We start from the raw sequence: 13150 nt of genomic DNA on the forward strand, positions 1-13150 counted from the left end.
AATTCAAAAATCCCGTACCTGGTCCGAAACGCTGTCTTGGATATATCCTCGGTCTTAATTCTTAGTTGATGGTAACCCGATCTCAGGTCAATCTTTGAAAAGTGAGTTGCACCTTGTAGCTGGTCGAATAGATCATCAATACGTGGTAATGGATATTTATTCTTGATCGTCACCTTATTCAGCTGCCTGTAATCAATACACATTCTCATCGTGCCATCTTTCTTTTTAACAAATAACACAGGTGCACCCCAAAGCGACACACTAGGCCTGATCAATCCCTTATCAAGTAGCTCTTGAAGCTGAACCTTTAATTCTCTCAACTCCGTTGGAGCCATACGGTATGGAGGAATAGAGATAGGTTGAGTTCCTGGCACCAAATCAATATTGAACTCAATTTCTCTTGTCGGAGGCAGCCCGGGTAAATCTTCTGAAAACACATCAGCAAATTCTCGAACCACTAGAACACTATCAATAGTAACATCCTCCAAGCGCGTATCATGAACGGTAGCAATAAAACCCAAACACCCATTATTAATCATTCGACGTGCTTTTACATATGATATTATCTTTCCCTGAGTCAGAGCAGTTATTCCTTTCCACACTAAACATGGTTCTCCAGGAAAATCAAAACGTATAAGCTTGGAATGACAATCAATTGAAGCATAACATGAAGCTAACCAATCCATACCCATAATTACATCAAGGTCAGACATAGGCAATACTAGTAGATCGACTACGGTGTCCCTGCCCTGAATAAATATCACACAGTCTCTATAGACTCTATCCACAGATATAGTCTCCCCCACTGGGGTCACCACAATATAAGGCACATTAAGAGACTCAACTCCTCGCTCTAAGTATATGGAAAAAGATGGAGATACATATGAATACGTAGAACTAGGATCAATAAGAGCGTAAGCTCCATAAGAACCGATAGTGATAATACCTGTGACGACTGCATTAGATGCCTCGGAATCCTGTCTGGCCATAGCAAAGAATCTCGGCGGTCCACCCACTTCTTGAGCAGTATGTGTACCCTGTCGACCCTATCCACGAGCAACCTGCGGAGCAGCTCTAGTTGGTTGAGTCTGAGCCTGTGTACCCGTAAACGTTCTCTGCGGCTGTGGAGTAGCATGGCTAGTAGCAGAATATCCTCTAGGACAATATTTAGCAATATGTCCTTTTTGACCACAAGTAAAACAAGCCCCATATGTTCCAAAACAACGACCACTGTGATTTCTACCACAATTGGAACACCTCGGATGTTGACCTGGCTGATATGAGTCATTATCCTTCCTTTGTGTCTGTTGCTGCCCCTGTCTAGCTGGATAAGTACTCCTAGAAGACTGCACCACTGACTCTGACTGAGTAGGTCTGGACTGCCCACGATTAAAACCACTCTTGCCCCATATGGAGCTCCACTAAACCCGTCGGCGCTACGAGCCCTTTTGCTTTCTCGCTCGGTCCTGTCCCTCTCTTAATAAGACTCATAATGGAGAGCAGTATCCATTACCTCTTCGTACGAACCATCTCGAACATCCCTAACCACAGAACCTCGATAACGATGCTCAAGCCCATCCACGAACCTCCTCACCTTCTCATGCTCATCTGCAACTAGAAAAGGTGCATAACTGGCTAAGTTAGTGAATTTAGCCTCATACTCTGTAACTATCATACTGCCCTGGCGCAGTTGCTCGAACTGACGTCTCATGTCATCTCGCTTGCTCAGTGGAACGAACCTATCCATAAACATAGCTGAAAACTCTGACCAAGTAATAGGTGGCAAACCTGCTCATCTACCTCTCTTAACTGAATTCCACCATGACTCTGCAAATCCTGAAAATAGAAAAGTGGCAAATTCCACCCCTCGAGTCTCCTTCAACCCCAAAGTAGATAGTATTTTCTCACAACGCTGAATGAACTTCTGGGGCTCAATAGAAACCTGTGTAGCATCGAACTCTAGTGGCTTAAGATCTATGAAATTCTTAAGATCCTTAGACTGCCCTGTATTTGCAACTGGCTGAACGACCTGCTGAGGGGCTATCTGAGGAGCTGCAACATTCAGCTGAACCTGTGTTTGCGCCTGCGAAGTAGTCTGGGGAGCTGGAAGTCCACCCTGAGTAGGCACTAACGCCTCCAACACATTCAACAACCTCACCACTGCATCTACAGGTAAGGTAACCGTAGGCACATCAACTGTGACTGATGGTGGAGCATCATGAACCATTTGTTCTTGCACTCGATTTGGCATAATAGCTTGGGATTGACCCGTATTTACAACTTCTGGCTAAGGAGCGGCCTGTCTACTAGTCTGAGCTCTAGTTTGATGAGCCCCAACTTGACCACCACCTCGAGTAGTACCCCGTCCAGCACCACGTCTAGCAGATGAAGGTGTGTGTGTCCTAGCCATCGGCGAAACAAACAATCCAAAGTCAAACTCATGTTATCCCAACGCACGAACAAGGAATGAAAGAAGGGAAAACATCCTAAATGCTTAGCAGCCTCAAGATCATAAGTATGGGCGCCAACATACTCATGAACAAGACTCTACTAAACACTGCTTCATGACCTGGGACTTAAAGCCTAGGCTCTTATACCAACTTTGTCACATCCCAAACTACCCCTAGACGTGACTGGCACCCAGCTAACACTACCTACCAGGCGAACCCCTTTCTCTAACGTTTAACTATTTACACAAACATTGAGAAAAAAAGTGCAGGCCTAAAGTATTATTAATAGTTAAATATGTAACGATTATCGCTCAATACCTTAGTCAATTGATAAAAAAACCAACAATCACTTAAATAATAAAACTCTAGCCCAAATCTCACACTAAGACCATGGAGCATCTAACAGAGTAATATGAGATTTACTAATGGGTATGAAAACCCCAAAAAAAATAACTAACACGGACTAAGCAAGTCTGAAACGAAAGCCTCCCCGAACGATGCGGTGGCTCACCTCAGCAATAGGATCCACTCAAACAGACTCGTCAGCCACTAGCTCTATCTTCCGCAACGGTATCTGCATAGAGATGCAGGTAAGGAGTGAGTTATACGTAAATATAACACAGTAAGATCCTCGACCCGCCACTTTAAATACCTATGGAACAAGTGTTAGAAAATACAAACACACTACAACGCGAATGATGTAGTAAATATGTTAATTATACAACAACTCAATATATGTGTATCAACAGAGTCATTAAGAATTAACCAACAAGGATACTCACTAAGGACTTATCATAATTGTAGTGAAAGAAATTTACCAATACATCAGGAGTCCACAACGGCACCACAATGCCTTAAATATATAGCAGAGCATACACAATGCTCAGGTAATGTACAAAGGCATACACAATGCCCCAACATGATGGCGCACAGCCGTATCAAACTCAACATTATGGCGCACGGCCGTATCAAACTCAATATCATGGCGCACAGCCGTATCAAACTCAACATCATGGCGCACAGCCGTATCAAACTCAATATCATGGCGCACAGCCGTATCAAACTCGATATCATGGCGCACAGCCATATCAAACTATAAAACTCAACCTCATGGCGCACAACCGTATCACACTATCAAACAACTTATAAAATAATATATTTTTTTTTATTCTTTCATAAAATAATATATTTGCGGCTAGTCTAAGACCCTCTGCCAAGCGCACGCTTGTCCCAACACATGGACCAGACAGAGAAAACACACTTTCAAAACGGGTTTTAGAAAAGCAAGTATCAAAGCTTAAAGTCTCACTTACCTTGCCAACGAGAAGTTTCTCAACCTTGTAACGTCTAGAACACCAACCAAATGGCATCCAATGTCTTCAATCTATCAAAAATATTGAATAACACTTCCTAATTAGTCTAACAATTATTATTTTTAATCTTAGGGCGAGCCAAAATCAAAGTCAACCCCCAATCTAATTAATAAAAATTTGTACACGATTAATATCAAACGCGGCATTTTCAATGATTAAAAAAAATTGCCGAAACAGTGGTCTCGCATTTACACCACCAGTTCCGAAATCCAGATTTCTCATGCTAACAAAATTGGTTACTTTATTTCATTAAACCAATTTATATTCAATCATCATTACATAATTATTAAGCTACTAAAATTTTCACTTTTCATTAATAACAACCAAATTAGTTAATCATATATTTCCTCTTTAAAGTAGTGGCAACCGAAACTACATCCAATATATTTTATAGCATTAGCTTTGTAATTTCTATCAATCATTGCCAAATAATTCTCCTCATAATCATTAGCTAATAATTAGAATTAATATCCCTTCATCCCAATTACCTTGAAAACGTTACTGTAGGTAAGAATTAGTATATATAACATACTTGTAAATTGGATTCCTCTATAAAGATTTTTGGATAGTGATTTATAAAAGTGATTTGGTTTCCAACGCAGTCACGAAGACAAACTGTTTTTTTTTTCCAATATAGTCTGCGCTACTTTTCTTTTTAATAACCTAGCTGTAAATATACCCCTAAATCCTAGCAGCACAAGATATGGGCTTAAGGCCCACTCCATTTTGTTTAGGGAAAACTTAAGTAAAGTTGTAAAATTAGCCACTAGCCACTTATTTAATACAATATGTTATATAATAATAAATTATCTTCCCTTTTTTTTCCTATATACTATAATAAATAGTCTTCCCTAGGTTATTGTTTGATCCAATAGCTATAATACAAATAATTCTTCCATTTTAGTTAATAAATTTATAAACAATTATTTCGGGTTATTACAGCTAATCCTTGCCTCCATACCTGCATGAGGCTTATCCTTGCCTCCCTATTTGCATGAGGTTAATCCATGCCTCCATAATTGCATGAGGCTAATCCTTGCCTCCATATTGGCATGAGGCTAATCCTTGCCTCCCTACTGGCATGAGGCTAATCCTTGCCTCCCTACTTGCATGACGCTAATTCTTGCCTTCCTATTTGCATGAGGCTAATCCCTGTCTCCATACTTGCATGAGGCTAATCCTTGCCTCCATATTTGCATGAGACTAATCATTGTCTCCATATTTGCATGAGGCTAATCCTTGCTTTTATACCTACATTAGGTTAATCTTTGCCTCCATATTTGCCTGAGGCTAATCCCTGTCTCCATATTTGCATGAGGTTAATCCCTGCCTCCCTACTTGCATGAGGCTAATCCCTGCCTCCCTACTTGTGTGAGGCTAATCCTTGCCTCCTTACTTGCATGAGGCTAATCCTTGCCTTCATATTTGCATGAGATTAATCCTTGCCTCCATATTTGTATAAGGCTAATCCTTGCATCCCCATCTACATGGGACTAAGCAATGTCCCTTTCTGCACAAATATTGCTCTATTTCTAGCATTATCTATTTGTTTGTCGATCGGGCTAAGCTCTGCCCTCCATTTCATAAGACTAAGCCTTGTCTTGTTAACATCATATTATTGCATATCATGGGCTGAAATATTGCTAATATATCCAAAGGCGTCATAGCCTACAAGGCATCATCCTCATAGCCAGAAGACACCATGCCATGGCCTGAGGATCCCTCAAATTTGTATATCATTACTCAAAAGTGTCATGGTTCGGAGGCACCATCTTCATGGCCCGAGAATACCATTTCATGGCCTGCGAATCCCTCACTAAACAATTCATAGCCCAGGACATCATGGTCCAAGGACGTCATCCTTAACCGTCCAAAACAACTTTCATGCTCCAAAAGGAACCTGCATCATGTTTAATTTTCCGCACAAATACATGTCGGCAACATCTTTTCATCTGCAGGTGACCAACAAGAAACCGCTATCGTAGCAGGAGCGACCTCGCTCCAGTTCCTTCAACTGTCTCGAACCCTAACCGCTCACCATAGCCACTTTTGCATCTCGTGTCTGTTCTTGCAATGACTTCATCGGTTTATATCGCCAATGAATTCAGAACTACACATGGTCTGATTCCTGTAAGAACAGGGATATGTAGGCAACTCAAAGACCAGAGTCCTGCCTCTGCATTTCAAAACATCCCATCCGATCAAAATTGGCCATCATTTCTTTACCCGAAAACTCTTTCATCCTTCTCGGGTAAAGAAGGGCGGTTGTTGATAACCATTTTTTCCTTATATATTTTTTAATACATATATATACTTTCAGAATAGTATATATGCAGTTATAAGCATGCATGAGCATTTTTTATAATTTTTTATGCAATTTTTATAATTTTTAAAAGCTCCAAATTGATTTATTTCTTCCCTTTTTATTTATAAAATTTTCAATAATTATCCTTTAAATTATTATTTTTTGGTGATGTAGCCATCTAAATTCTTTATTTATGCCAAAACAGTTTAAATATTTTTGGTGCATTTTTTATAATTGCATTTTACATTTTTAAGCTAAATTGCATATCTTTGCAATAATAGCCCTACTAATGTATAATTACATTATTTATGCATAAAATGATCTTTTGTATTTTTAAAATGTTGAACGACTATTTTTAATCATTATAGTACACTAAAATATTTTTTGGACATCATTTGTTATTTTTATAAATTATATAGTATTGAAAATGGCTATTTAAAATCTGGCCTAATTTCATTTCAATTTCATCCCCAATACCCAGTTCAATTTTTTAAAACCTAAACCTACCCAGGCCCAATACCCATCTGCCCAACCCAAATACCCAGCCAAATCCTGGTTGTTGATCATTTTGTTCAATGGTCCAGGTTTCCCTTTTCCTTAATTAAACCAACCTATACCCCTCTAACCTAATTCATTTTACACTTTACACCGCTGTCACCTAATCCCATCTCACTGACCCTCATCTATGGCTATCCCCGGTGGTTTATCACCATCTTTCAGGCCTCCAATGGCCTCTCTCATGTTATTCTTGTCATCTCCAGGGCCCTCAAAGGATCAGGGCTAGTAACTTGCATCTATGGTATTTTCTCGCCTATTTCAGGCCACTCCAGTGAGATTCCGAGTAAGATCGTCCTATATTAGATACGATCTATGGGTTTCTCAGTATGCTTCTTCATCTCTGTATGGTTCTCTCCGAAATCCTAATTTCTTTTCTAAACCTCCTAAATCTGTACATATCTAAAATGATTTGAGTTTGTTTCTTGTGAGTTTTACAACAGCCTTAAGATTCTTTAGGAGAATCGTATGATTTTCAAGTGATTTTCATCTTTTCCTAAAACTAGGGTTTCCGGAATTTCTTTTTAAAATTTGTTTGATGATTTTTTGTGTTTAAACGTCTACTTCCCATATATTTTGACTAATTTTTATGAGTCTGCTATAACCCTAACTCACTTGTACCAAAAGCCCTAATTTTTAGGGGTTCTTCATTTGGTTTCTGAATATTAGTATATCTGATTGTGTTCTTGCTTTAGGTTCTTGTGATTTCCCGTGATTTTGTTGTCCTAATATGCTTCTACTGAATTTCTTAGCTTGACCTTTCATTAATTTTATGGGCTTGTGTTCATTCTGACCATTCATGTTAAGACTTGTGTATTTCTCCTTGAATCAGTGTCGCTTAACTACGTGTTTTGTTAAAGCTATGTGAAATCCTGACTATTCATGTTCTACCTTATTTTATATGCTAAACATGCTGACTCTTTCATGACTTTTTGAAACCTTGATTACTCTGAATCCCTTATTTCCTAGTTTAATTTGAACACTTTCCATTTAACTCTTGATTCTTACCTCTCTATTCGATTTAATTGAATTGCTTGCCTTAATTGTTTTTCCATGCCTTGTTTCTATTTCGTTGATTATTACTAATTTGTTTCCTTAATTAAACTGTTGTTCATTTATCCTTAATTACCTACTCTATACTAAGCCTTATTTGATTCTTTTCCTTAAATACGTAGCATGATTTTACCGTTGATCTAATTGTCCCTTGATTAAGAGAAGAACTTGCTAATTTACATGTGACTTCCTCGATTTACTACTTAATTGATCTCTTACCTTGTGTGTCAAGCTTTTGATTACTATATAAACCTCCTCTTCTTTTAAGTTCTAAACAACGAACATTAGTTCAAAAAATCATTGCTTCTTAGGTTCTCTTTCTCTACTGCTACTTGTGATACTTGTTGATCTAGCCGGTTGAAAGCCAAGGATAGATATTGGAACTTCATTTGCTTTATATTCTGCACCCTTTTCTTCAACTAGTATGTCTCTAGTTAAGTTTTGGAATCCAAACCCTATGTGTTTTTTATTCCCGCATTAGTTCATCGGTTATGAGGTCAACTTGTATTCCTATCTACTTCTTTGCTCAGCATGTCTAAAATCTGCATGTTCAATGTATTCTTTAATTCTGCACTCTTTCTTGCTTACTTCTTCGTCTAGCATGTCTAAAATTCTGTCATGTTCAATGCATTTCTTTACACTCTGCACTCTTTCATGCCTACTTCTTTACCTAGCATGTCCAAACTATAGGTTTAATCATGTTCAAGACAAGCCAACTATCATTTATGTCCTAAATATTTACCGAGTCTCTAAGATCCTAAGTGTTGCATGCAGTTTGTGACAATATGTTTCCACTACCCTATCCTTGTACCCTAAGGTGATTCTTATATACCACAATCCCTTTATCCCCATGTGAAGTTCTGTTTGTTAAGTGTTCTGAATGTCTCATATGACCAATCGATTGTCTGCTATTTTGGCACTCTTCTCAAACTGTCTTTTATCACAAAACTATTTCTTGTTTTCTGAAAAATCTCTTTTACTTCTAAAGTCATCTCTATACTATTTTCAAAACAAAACTATGTCAAGCACTCTCACTTTACTCTTAGGATATTAGGTTCTGCCCTTCTGATATGTGTACTGTCATGAGACCCTTGAGATCTCTCTAAACTCTGGCATGTCAGAGCTGGCCTTTCCACACTGCACCTAAATCAGTTAATGTTTGAGAAAAGGTCTAGGTGTGAGAACTGTCCGGTATTCTTGAGGTCCTTAAGGAACTCTGACATACCTAGACATGATCTTATCTATGGAACTTTGGCATTTGAGGCTATTGGAGGCTTGGGAAGTCACTTGGGCCTGCTTGAGGCTCTCTATAGTTAACTTCTTCTTTTTTCTTTATTTGTTTATGTAATTTATTTAATCGGTCTGTAATAATTATTTGTAAACAATATTTGGGTGATTAGTAAAAAAGGGTGGGTAGTTATATATATTGGGTAAATCAGGGTAGATACCATGCCTATAGGATTTGTGATAATGTATTTGTTATGCTTGCTATACTTTCACAATATCAGAAATCATGCATATAGGATCTAAATGGCTTCGTTAATAGAAATCATGTCTATAGGATTAAAATTAACTTTATAATTAGATATCATGCCTATAGAAATAAAGTGATTGAGTTCAGTTTCTGTTACAACATGTATTTACATTCGTCTCACTAGAAATCATGCCTATAAGTTCAAAAATCAGCTCTTAACAATTAGATACCATACCTATAGGAATTAAAAATTAGAAATACTGCCTATAGAACTTAAAATCAGTTTAATTCATTCTGAATTGGCTTAATCAATTGTCCGCTTCTTTAAATGAGTTTTTCAAACACTGCCTTAATTTACTACCGCAAGAAAGCATGTCTATAGGATCTCGAGTGTCCGTTTAAAAACTGTTCACTGTTTTACTACATTCCTTAATCCATGTAGATACCATGCTTTTAGGACATCACTGTTATGCGCTTAGGCAAGCCTCTAGAGCGATTTAAATTCTGCAACTATGAAACTGTGTTTTGTTATTCAAAACTGTTCAGATTTCATAGGTCTAAATCAGTAGGCAAGCTAAATAGGATTTTTACACTTTGTCCTAATTCAATACTGTATAATCCCTGCTCACCTAGATATCATGTTCTAGGATTATCTCTTAATACTTGACTGTTGTTTGAAGACGTGCATTTACTTGTTATATTTGTGGAGGTGACTGTGAGCCTATAATTTGTTCCCTTTAAATGCAGTCTTAATTGTTCTTGATTGACGCCTAGAATTTTTATCCTTTAAAACCTTAGGAAGTTCTAGAAATACCCTAGTTAGAGGTCCTAAATACCTCCGGGGTCACAAGGAAGGGACGGGTAGTGCACGCATAGGACATCTGTCAAGGTTATTAGAACGCTTTAGGGTATGACCAAGAAGAGGGAATTGGGTAGTAAGGATATGATGACTACGCGCTAATGTCACGTGTAGCCCCTCATTAAGGAGTGTTTACCGGGAATTATGTGGGGTGATCCTATAGGCTAACCAACCTAGGACCCCTCTTTTCCAAATCTTATATGTTTTAAACAAATTTACTTCTCTTTATACATGTTCAAACTTTTTCCCTTGTTTTCATTACTTGAACCATACATGTACTTAGAATATACCTTTATTTGCAAGTATGTGTTTAAACTATTTATTTGTTAAAAGGACTAATTCATAAGTATAAGTTCGGTCGGGACCCACCGTTGTGGACCGAGAGGGGTGCCTTACACCTTCCCCTCAAGGTTATTTCGAGCTCTTACCCTAAATCTCTGGTAATGCAAACTAGTCTAAGAGTTAATCGCTCTAGGTGCCCTAACGCATCATAATTCGTTAGGTGGCGACTCTTCAAAAACCTAAATTCCCAAAAGGAAATGAGTTATTACCCCCATGAATGTCGAAACCCGGACTTCTCTATATCCGTGGAGGGAAAAAAAGGGCGCAATAGCCGGTCAGATATCCTCCTAGGCGAGGAGCACTTTTACCACCCGATGGCTCGGGGACTCTGCTCGAGCTCCCCTCCGAGATTTCTTCGGTTTGAGATTTAACTGCATCAGCCACCGTCGGGTTGGTGGCCTTCGAAGCCTCAGTGCTCCCCCTCTTTCGAGTCATTAACGGGCAGTCGCCATCTTTTCCCTCTTCTCGCCATCCCGAAGGTGTTGGACCGCTTCCGCAAATAGGGCTGCAAGATCGGCCCTAGGTTTTCGAGCCTTGTTTTTCTTGGGCATCGGGGAACTTGCTGGCAAAGCCCTTTTCCTTTTCTTCTCCTTGGTTGGCTTCGGGATTTCCTCTTCACCGGGCGGGGGAGGCCTCATAGCAAATATCTTCAAGGCCTGCGTAAGGGGAAAGTAAGTATTATACAGGAAAGCGTCGCCATATGAACAAGGGAACTCATCATGGTTTTTGGCTTCCTACCGACCCTTGGCCAAATCATGCCAACATTGTTCTGCGTGTGAAGAAGTGAAGGCCAGTTGTTGGACCCAACCTATGAGGTCTGGGATCGCACCTGGAAACCAAGAGGAAGTTGCACCATCAAAAAGTAATTAGATCAAGGAAGTACAGGAAAAGGAGAGTAGTAAATATCATCAGTAGGGTTGCACTTACGTTTCATGTTCCATTCCTCGGGGAATGGCATCCTTTTGGCAGGTATTAAGTCGGAAGTCTTGATTCGGACAATCGGCACATCCATCCTCGGTCTTTGTCCTCATCGATAATGGAGAATAGCAACTTCGAAGACTGGCACTGGAGCTTTATGAAACCACCTCGATAGAGGCGAGGTCTATATAGCCTGATCAGATGGTCAAGTGTAAAAGGCAACCCCTATTTGACCTTGCCCGGGAATAACCTTAGCAATTTGACGATACGCCGAAAAGAAGGGTAGATCTGACCAAAGGTCACCCGATACTGGTGACAGAAATCGAGAATGACTGGATCTACAGGACCCAGTACTGGATCTACGGGATCTAGTGTGAAAGGATAAGTATACACACTTAGGTATCCTTCACATGGGTAGTGATATCCTCCCCTGAGGAAGGAATCACCACTTCCTTGTTCTGCCAACCGGAGTCCTCTTTCACTTGCTTGAGATCGGCTTTAGATATCGAGCAGATGCATCGGGACATGGGCTCGCATCGGCTTGTAACTGACGGAGGCCTATCGATCTTGAAATCGGAGGATAGCTCGCATGGCCCAAAAATGCATTCCTCGATACAAGGTGTCGCCGTCATTCTACCACCAGCCGATCGTGATGATGAGGAGGCTTTTTCTTTCTGAGGAACAGTTTTATATGTTTTAGCCATTGTTGATGAGAAATTCAAAAGAAGAGAAGGAGTTGATGTTGTAGCTAGAACAAATGAAGAAAGGGTGAACTCAGAGAGGATAAAGAACCTAGTGAGGTTTTGAGAAAGATTTGAGTTGTAAAAGTTGTGAAATTGATCTATTTTATATTGGCCACTTTAACGATTTGGGGAAGCCAATGGCTGACCATCAGCTGCCTTCAATTAATGGCTTTGGGAACTATACAGATGTGACCTTTCAATCACTTTAGTCGCTAACATCACGAGATTGTCGTCATGATCGAGGCATCGAGGGAGCAAGGATCAAATCGTTTCTTATCATCTTACTTTAAGAAATGCGGGGACTATCTGTATACGGTCAAAATCAGGTATGCCCGATTTAATGGGCTCGAAGAGTCGCTTCAAACCCGAGTTCAGAATGGACCGAGTTCGAGCCCGATGGCGGAGTACAAGAATCGAAGATCGAGGTATGCAATGAACACCAAGGTCGAGTATCACCAACCCCGAGATGATGCCATTATGGGTTTGTAACAGAAGAGCAAGATTCCCGCAACGTCCCTAAGATCATGGCATAAATTCCGGAATAAATTTGTACGAGTTTGTACGGATATGTACTAGGTAGTTGGACAGTTGTCCTAATAAGATTCCTTACTAAAAATAGAAGTGTACCTTATTTAGGGGTTTCTCTACTATATAAAGGGGACCCCAATCATTTGTAACTATCATGAATCATTGGCAAAATACTCTCTTACTTTCTTACTCATTACTCATCAAAATTGTCTCTTAAATTTATTGTCTTTACTTTACTGTTTTTATTGACCAACCTCGAGGCCACCATAGCTCGAGGTCAAAACTTACTTTAGTATTGGTTTGATTCAACTTACTTCTTTTATTTATGTATTAGACTTCTTGGTTATTAATTAGTATTGAACTAAATCGTATATCTTTAAAATCATAAACAAGTTTAATTGTTACTCGTATTTTCGAGGTAAACAGAAAGCTTTTTGAGCTTACAGAAACCCCTAAGGCTGCATGGCGGCCTAAAAATGCAGTTGGACAGTTTCAAACTTTCCAGTGCTACACTGTACATGTAGGAAGGCAATTTATAAGGAGCATTGTG

The 13150-nt window shown here is 39.3% G+C and overlaps 1 protein-coding gene across 6 annotated transcripts in view; it reads right to left on the reverse strand.

Annotated features, from left to right (window-relative positions):
• Window positions 1-13150, reverse strand: part of LOC104243806 (F-box/FBD/LRR-repeat protein At1g13570-like) — a 46742-nt gene that overhangs the window by 32576 nt on the left and 1016 nt on the right. For 3 of the 6 annotated variants that reach the window (XR_011404503.1, XR_011404506.1, XR_011404505.1), the window contains one exon: window positions 2962-3024. Coding sequence is in view for 2 of the 6 variants with exons in the window: in XM_070165472.1 (XP_070021573.1) it covers window positions 2993-3024 (32 nt within the window). In the remaining 4 variants the exon portion in view is untranslated. Of the gene's footprint in view, window positions 1-2331; window positions 2403-2736; window positions 3025-3763; window positions 3835-13150 lie in introns of those variants that run through there. The other 3 variants (XR_011404504.1, XM_070165472.1, XM_070165471.1) reach the window with 3 other exon arrangements.

Source organism: Nicotiana sylvestris, chromosome 12 (assembly GCF_000393655.2).
Source record: "Nicotiana sylvestris chromosome 12, ASM39365v2, whole genome shotgun sequence".
NCBI classification, from domain to species: Eukaryota; Viridiplantae; Streptophyta; class Magnoliopsida; order Solanales; family Solanaceae; genus Nicotiana; species Nicotiana sylvestris.